General features: G+C 45.1%; 1 protein-coding gene across 19 annotated transcripts in view; it reads left to right on the forward strand.

Annotated features, from left to right (window-relative positions):
- mrtfab (myocardin related transcription factor Ab) overlaps positions 1–6,050 on the forward strand; it is a 44,441-nt gene extending 38,391 nt beyond the window's left edge. For 14 of the 19 annotated variants that reach the window (XM_047338292.1, XM_047338287.1, XM_047338294.1 and 11 more), the window contains 8 exons: positions 226–615; positions 745–1,746; positions 2,047–2,253; positions 2,352–2,444; positions 2,950–3,093; positions 3,220–3,312; positions 4,071–4,134; positions 4,222–6,050. In XM_047338292.1, coding sequence (XP_047194248.1) covers positions 226–615; positions 745–1,746; positions 2,047–2,253; positions 2,352–2,444; positions 2,950–3,093; positions 3,220–3,312; positions 4,071–4,134; positions 4,222–4,775 — 2,547 coding nt within the window. In that variant the 3' untranslated portion in view covers positions 4,776–6,050. The remainder of the gene's footprint in view (positions 1–225; positions 616–744; positions 1,747–2,046; positions 2,254–2,351; positions 2,445–2,949; positions 3,094–3,219; positions 3,313–4,070; positions 4,135–4,221) is intronic. The other 5 variants (XM_035145625.2, XM_035145622.2, XM_047338299.1 and 2 more) reach the window with 3 other exon arrangements.
- Positions 6,051–8,702: the final 2,652 nt, after the last annotated feature.

The raw sequence follows: 8,702 nt of genomic DNA on the forward strand, positions 1-8,702 counted from the left end.
TTAAATTTCTTCCTGATGTCTTATAGTCGTCTCAATAAGTTTTCAGAACTAAGGACAGAGGGTTCCGTCCTTTTCTGTATGCGTATCTAACGTTGAACATAAATAACACCTAATGCGGTGTGATTTATTTTGTGAACCGCTAAAAACTTCTTTGACATTTCTGTTCTCTTTCACTCTGAGTTGACATCTGCTATATAAGTACCGGTCTGGTTTCTCATCCTCCAGGTTGCAGAGTTGAAACAGGAACTGAAATTACGTTGTCTGACCGTCTCTGGCACTAAGAATGATCTCATCGAGAGGCTCCGCAACTACCAGGAGCAAAATGGTGGCAACGCAGCGGTTTTGAAAAATGGAATATTTCAGCAGGGCGCTAACTCTGCTGCTATCACCAGCATATCCTCTCCGACTACAACCACAACTGCCCTTGACCACCAGTCAGGAGAGAGCGTGTTTAAATTAGCTTTGTCCTCACTGGCTAATGCGGTTCCTGGGAGAGTCATGCGATTTGGCAGCACCAGCTCCAGCCCGCCTATGTCGCCTACTCCGTCTGAGAGGTCGTTGGCTGGGATGAGTCCGGATGAGACGAGCTGTAATGGAGACATGTTTGGAGAGATGGTGAGATCTATGATGTGTGAAGCAGATAGCCTGTTTATTGGAAGATTATTGGTGTTAAGTTTAGAGTGATTATTGTTATAAAGAACAGTCTCCCTTCTAACATCCTCTTCTTGTTTTGTTGACCTTCAGGTGAGCTCTCCTTTGACTCAACTCACCCTGCACCCATCTCCTCAGCCCTCGTCAAATCTCTCTCCACTGTCACAGCCACTCTCCCAGGTCAAAGAGGAGATCCAGAGCCCATGCAGTCGGTCCACGTCTTCAGCCGCCTCGAGCCAGCGTCCAGAGCCCCTGCCAGGCGCAGCCATGGACTCATCCGCTGTGGATAAGGACCAGATGCTGCAGGAGAAGGACAAACAGATAGAGGAGTTGACCAGGATGCTAAGGCAAAAGCAGAGGCTAGTGGAGACCCTCAGATCCCAGCTGGAGCAGGGCAAGGTGACGGGTGGCGTAGTGGTGAAGAGGGAAGGAAGTGAGAAGAGCAAAACGGCCCCAGAGGTTAAACTTCCGACTCTAATAAAAGCTTCGGCCATTCAACCCCCGACTCTTCCTAACGGCACTGTGGTGAAGGTAAAGAGAGAGGTGGAGTCTGAGGAAGAAATGGAGGGAGTAACGGAGGAGGCGCAGTTAAAGAAGCTGGCCCAGCCGATGCAGTGCTCTCAGGAGACCCTGCTCAGGCTGCAGCAGATTCATCGGCTGCAGGCAGAACAGCAGAAACAGCAGCTACAACCCAAACAGCAGCAAAGTCAGGTACAACTGCAGAAAGTAGCAGAAAAAAAGAAAGAAGCTCAAATCCTGCTCCACCAGCAGCAGCAGCTCCAGCAGCTCATCATCCAGCAAACCCAACAGAAACAGCTGCTGGCCCAGCAGAAGTTAGCCCAGCAGAAACTGGCCCAGCAGAAACTCACACAACAGAAGCCGGTGCAGCAGAGCCAGCTCAAACAACCCCCAGGGCAAGTTCAACAGAGCCAGCCGAAGAACCAAGTTCAGCTGAAGCAGGTTCAGGTGCAGATCCAAAACCAGACGGTGGCCGGCCAGAAGCCTGCAGCTACCCAAATCCAGCAGAGGAAACAACTGAGGGCTCACCAGAGGCAGCAGCAGAAACAGCAGACGGCAGCTGTTGCCACACAACAGGTGAAGACCCTGTGGTTTCAGACACTTCAACTAATTTATCACAATCATCAGTCCAATTTAAGTGTCCCTATAATTATATTCTAAATGATTATAAACTAATGAGTGAATGAAAGTAGAATGACCCCAAGCACGTTTTTTGTGCTGATCCACGACGACAGAACAGATTTGTGTTACACAAAAGTCTTATGTCCAAAACTGGATCAAATGTAAACAACGTAACAAAGACATGAACCTATGTTCAGACTTTCAGGTGTGAAAACGCCCTTAATGATGTTAAAATAGTTGTGTTTTCATCCCCAGGTGACGCCAGTCTTCATCAACCAACAGAACGGCACTCCGATCCAAACTCAGGCCATTTCATTAGACGTCCTCAAGGCCAACGGCGCACCCACACTGGTCACCGATAGCAACGGCAACCACTACCTGATCGCTCTCACCAGTCCCACCCAAGGCGGACAGAATGGAGGGTCTCCATTGGCCAAAACCAACGGACGCATCACACTGCAGGTATGATAAAGTTCACGTTGTGTGATGGACTGCAGTGGGGTTACAATGGGATTGAAACATTTATCTACATCTTCATCTGCTTGTCATCCTTATTTCAGAGATTGCTGTCGACTCTGACTAAACCCCCAAGCACTGACAGCCAATCAAAAGAGCAGGTGGAGGCAGAGCCTGTGAGCGAGCCAATCAAAAAGGTACAACCTAGACTCAATAAAACAACATCAATTATTATCAACTGATGGGAATGTTTCTGTCTTGATATAATTTTTGGCCTAATTGCACTTCACATTCACATAAATTACCAAATATATTTGTCATTCATTCAAAATAGATTTGGATTTTTACATTTTGGATTAGTTTTGAATGACCTGCCTGATCTTCAGACACTACATTTATATTTATATTCAGTTCTCAAAACTAAATTTGTTCATATTTACAAAACTAACTATCCTGTTTTTTAATCAAAATTTACTGTAATGTAGAACACTGAATAACAGGACGATTGTCTGCAGTAACATCTTTCTGCCACTGAGTGTCACTGCTGTCACAGTTTAGTGAACCAAACCAACTGTAGACTGGGGAAATGTGGAAATAATGTTTCACTTGATGATCACAATTTATCAATCATAATTTATGATCCAGTGTTTTCATGTCTGTGTCCAAGTCTAAACACGTCTTCGCTGTGTTTTTTTTCTCCAGGCACAGAAGGCGGGGCTTCACCTGGACACCAGTAGCGTTCCACAACCCTGTCACCAGTCGGTCACTGCTCCTCCCAGCCTGCAGCCTTTCTTCGACGACATGTCAGAGAGCGAAAGCCAAAGCAGCCTAATCTCATCTCTCAAGGTAGCGTCGAGCTCTGCTCTGCTCCCCGTGCTCCCCGTCGTCTTGTCTTCACGGCTCTTTGTACAACTTCAGTAACTTTTTCTCCTTGTTTCTCTCCTTTTTCATTTCATCACTCAATCCTGACAGAGAGAGGAGTTGTGTCCGCCTTACGACCGGCACACACTGTTCACCCCTCCCTCTCCCAAACCCAACACCTCCCTTCCTCCTCAACGCTCCAAAGTATGTCTTCCAGCACGACTTCTCTTTCCGTCACTTCTTTAGTGATCTTCTGTTTTTCTGACTGTCCCTCCATTTTCCCTCCTTTTTCTTCACATTGAGTTTTGTGGTTGAATTTTACTGAACCTAGATGTGTGTGTGCCTTAAAGGAAATTGCCAGCCTCTTGTACTTTCATCAGCTTAATATGATGAGGTTGCTCAAAGAGATGTTCAGACGCAAAAACCAGCATCAAAAATGCCTTTGATACTTTGAAAAATGTCCGGTCAGGAATCGGCGAGAATGCAAATCTATATACCGCTTCAGTACCTCGTCTTTGAAGTATATTCGTTTTACTGAGTTAAAAATGCATTTTCTTTCCCCAGAAATCGCTTTGCTAGCTAAAATGTCAGCAATATGGCTCGCAGAATTTATACATCGGGCCTCTGTCTGAGCGCTCCAGAGATTTTTGAGTAGTTGTGAATGCGTCTGAGCATAGAAACTTCTGATGTGTTGTTCATGTGTGAAAGGCAAACTCCAGAGAAAATCCAGACCCAAATGTGTAGACATTCTCTGGAGTTCATGTCTCAAACAGCTTTACGTTCTATCCTATCCTTAACCATCACAACTGAATGCTTAACAGGTCCCCGTGTGCCCATGAAACATCAAAAGGAAAAATTGGCCCCGAAATGCCAAATTTATTTGTGTTTCAGGATGTGGAGCTTGTTTTGGTGTTTGTCTGTTCTGTACTTGGTGGCTGAGGAGTAATGTGTTCCTCTGTTAGCAGGAGAACGGCATGAACAGTCAGCAGATGGACGACCTGTTCGATATCCTGCTGAAGAGTGGAGGTAATAAACTGTCTTAAACACAGACAGAAAGACGTCATGAGTCTGTTGTCTCCAGCACTGATGAGATTTTTCTCTTTGCTCCTTCAGAAATCCCCAGCTTCAAGTCCAACCCAGACCCTTCCCTCGCCCCTCTCCACTCCAACCCACCCTCCCCGTCCTCTCCCCCATCTCCCCTCCACCTCTCCCCTTCCACGCCAACAGAGCACCTCCTCTCCCCTCAGCCTTGCACGGGCGGCGGACGCCTGGAGGACTTCCTGGAGAGCACCACAGGTGCCCCTCTGCTGGGCGTGGAGCCCGACGGCGCCCTGACGCTGATCGACGACCTCCACAGCCAAATGCTGAGCACGCCCAGTATCCTGGACCACCCATCGACCCCCATGGACACGTCCGACCTGGGCTTCTCCCCCCACTCCACGGGGTTGGACTTCGGCGACCCCACCTTGGACAGCATGGACTGGCTGGACATCTCCATGGTGGGGAGCGCCAGTGGAGGGAGCGGGGGCGGCAGAGGGGACAGTGGAGGAAGAGGAGACGGTGGAACGAGTCTGGCTCCGCTGGCGCCACACACTCCGCCGAGCGTCTTCTCGGCCGATTTTCTGGACAGTACGGACCTGCAGCTGCACTGGGAGTCGTGTTTGTAGTTCCACACAGAGATGGACTCACACTTGCTCACACTGTGTAAAGGCTCTGTCTTCATTTCATGCACATACAGAAATTTCTCTATGCTGTCTCTACCACTGCAGGGGTCACTGGCACATGCACTCACATTTACACACATCTCTCTCACTGGCTGTTACTCTATGCAGGCTGAAAAAGAAACATAAATGAAATTCATTTAGCCGACTTGATCGTGGTGGGACTGAAGTGGACCTTTTGAATTTTAATTCTACTGGGATTCAAAGAGCAGACTGTAATATCCCAAATTATGTGTCCTGACCTGCATTTCAACCGAGTTAAAGGGGCTATGTGCAAGTTTGCTATCGCTACATAGCCAACATTAGCATTAACAGCTGTTTACTCACCACTCTAGCCAAGAGCTTCAGCCGTCTTGTGTTTGCGCCCCGAGGAAGGTCGTCTTCTTCAGGGCAGACTGGACACAACAGTGACGAGATGGGCCGGCTGGGCCGGGGCTAGCTGGTTAGCATGCTAATGTCGGTAGAAGAAATGTATAGATGGAAATAGAAGCAAAACATGAGAATTGGTTTCCACTGGAGATAAATAAAGGAATGAACTGCTGTCCGGGTGAGGAAAACGCTGTTAATGTAGCAATAGCAAATCCTTACAGTCACCTCCTTTTAAAGGGAACCAGTAGAAAACGCTAGGTCACTGTAATAAAGTCAATTCAACCCTTGGAAACGGTTTGACAGACGAGAGCTGGCGAGAGCCGGCGAGCGACTGTCGGCGGCGTTTACTCGGTCTCCGCAGAGCGTGTGTCAGTGCCTCCAAAATTTTGCACTTATGCTGAATCTGATTGGTTCAAAGGGGGCGTTTGGGTCGGCGGCCAAATCTAAGCACTGTGCGGCGAGGCTGAGCGAACACCGCCATGTGTCACATTGATCAGCTGAGCCGCTGATGGTGTCAACCTGAACCCCGCCCACACTAGTACAAAAAAACAAAACAACCATCATTGGTTGAAAGTTGCTGTTGAGATGAACCATATCAGTGGCAACGGTTTGAATTGAAACCTCATTGGAGGCTGCGTATTATTGGTAACATTATGGTAGACCACTATGTATTGCTGTATATGGGGTGTATATTATCAATTGTCCATATGACTATTTTTCTTTGCTGGTTGCTTTAGAATCGAGTTGGCCGGCTGGGGAACATGGGGTGAGGGCGAGGTTTTCAAAATAATTGAACCTTGTCATTTTTTTAAAGAAAAAAAGTTTAAAAAAATAAACATATTATAAAAAGTCTAAGATGTGTTTGTTTTTGTTTTTATTTTCACAATAGAAGAACATTTACAAAATAAGTATATATGCTATTTAGGATTTAATAACATATACCAAAATAAAAATCAACAAAGACACAATTACATCCGACCCTGCTTCATTAATGTATCATTGTGATTATTAATGACTTGATTAACTACATACTGATTACATTGTCTTTGTATGTATGTGGAACACGTATTGCACAACACATTCATATAATTGGCTTCAACTTGGTAACAGCAGTTAAATAAATGGTTAAACGTGTATATAAACCACACACATGATCATTTTCAATATATGAAAAACATTGACTATAAAATCTGCACCATAGATGTTAATAAAAAGCACTCACTAATGACGAGGAATAATTATGTACATATGTGTCATTCAAAATAAGTAAAAGGAGGGATACGACTGATCGTTAAGAGAATTTCACACATTTTCTGGAATGTGTAGAACGGGAACTGCACCTGCACCAGGATCTTTAATGACCTACTCCACCTATTTGAACAATTCTGGTGATGAAAAAAGATGCCACAAGAGGGAGCCATTGTTAAGAAATCAGCTGTCTTCGCACACTAAAAGCCTTGATATCAACAAGTGATGGGGATCTTTTCAACTTTTAGTTTGGCTTAAACAAATAACAAACGTGATTTTTGTTTTACTTTCTCAAAATTATTGGACTTTTTTTCATTTTAGAACATTTGCTGGCATCTTGTGTTTTTTTTATTTTTTTACCAACATTCATATCTACTTAAATTGGTATCATTATTTGAAGTTATTTGTGTGTGACTGATATTTTCCTTCTTACACTCACACAATGTAATGAATTGCACTCTTTCTAGTCACAGTTATGTTGTGACTCAAAACATGAAACAGAGGCACTGATACTTTGTGTTGCACATGACGAGCTGTACCCACGATGCATCTGTTCATGGGGACTTTACAAAAACAGGGCGGGGAAGGAAGATCAGTAATATTTTAAAGGTCTGCAGTGCCATTCTATTTTACTATGAGCTACATGTCTGTTTACAAGGGGAGTACCATAGACTGCATATAAAGATGAAGGCAATGTCTCCACTTCCTCCCACTATCGAGAAATGAAGCCAAAATATCTCCGAAACGAACGCTGCCATCTTGCTCATTTGGCGACAGATACAGCAGGGATTGGTGGATGGAGCCGTGGTAGTAAGACCCTGCTGATATGTCAACCAATCACGCAATGAGGAAATTTGCATTCAGTTTGATAAGAACTAAAATGACAGTAAGCATCTTTGATGTGTGCTTTGACTTTTTATTTTTGTCCATTTCCCATCCACTAACAGGGGGGAGGCGAGATTTACTACCTATACTGCAGGCAGCCACCAGGTGGCGATCAAAACGTTTTTGGCTTCACATTTGAGGGGTTGTCACATCATCCATCTTTGTAAACAGTCTGAAAACACACGAAAAATTGTCGTTCCTCTAAATCTGTGCTCTGGCAGGAATCTGCATGTGAGCTCATCTGTAAACACACAGCAGCCTCAGTAGAGCATCGCTGGTAATTAGAGAGCTCTTGTTTTGAAGCGTGTTGTTAAAGTGACCTCTTCACCGTCTCCTCCTCTTCTTTATATTTGCTACATCCAACCGATCACCACCCCCAAGTCTTTCAAGCCTCAGTCAGCCGGCCCCTATCATCTCTCAAAGACCCTGATGAGTGGTCGGTAGTTCTCACACACCCACGCACACACACACAGACACACACATACACACACACACACACAAAGATTTTATTGCTCAGCACGCAAACATGCAACCAGCTCAGAAGACTCTTGCAATTACAAATTCACACACACACTCACACACACACACACACACACACACACACAGGTCACAGTGCAGCATCAGTACCATCTCTCTCTCTCTCTCTCTCTCTCTCCCCAGTACATAGAGCAGATAAAAGTCCCGGGGCCATGCCACTAATTAACTACAGTGAGATCCAAAGGGCTGCTGCTAAAGATCTCCTCTGTATTCCACACCCCACTGACAGGAGCCCGCCAACCCCGAAGCCAGCGGTCACGCATGATTTTTGATCACACGTGATCAGAAAACCTCTCGTTGCCCAAAAATGAGAATGGAGATAAAAATTGAATAAAACCTTTGTTGTGGAACTGAGTCATGGGTATCGTAGCTTAGCAACGATTTTTGGATATTTTCCTCGAGGCTACTTCCTTAAAAGAAATGATTCAAAATTTAATGAAATGTATATACAATTGGACGTAGACTCTTGGTCTGGAAAGTGAAGCCAATGCGGAAGTCTCTGAAACCTGCATTCTCTCAAATGACCAGCAGGGGGCAATTCCACTGGTTACAGTAGGAAGTCAGTCTATAGTGACCCTACTTCTTCAACAGAAGACATTTTCATAAGGTGTTTATTGTCTGAATCTCTAGTTTCGATCATGTTCATTTTGTAAAAGATGGTCCCATTTATGGTCAAATAGACGATAAAGCATGGTATGCACTGGGGTGTGGATACCGTGTGATTGACAGCTAGTACAGTCCAACACGCATGTTCTGGAATCTGTTTGTTCAAACGAAGCGTTCTGTGTTTCAGGGAGAGAAAATGTTTCTCTTTGCGTCTCCGTCTGCTTTGTT

Source organism: Hippoglossus stenolepis, chromosome 21, assembly GCF_022539355.2.
Source record: "Hippoglossus stenolepis isolate QCI-W04-F060 chromosome 21, HSTE1.2, whole genome shotgun sequence".
Classification (NCBI taxonomy): domain Eukaryota; kingdom Metazoa; phylum Chordata; class Actinopteri; order Pleuronectiformes; family Pleuronectidae; genus Hippoglossus; species Hippoglossus stenolepis.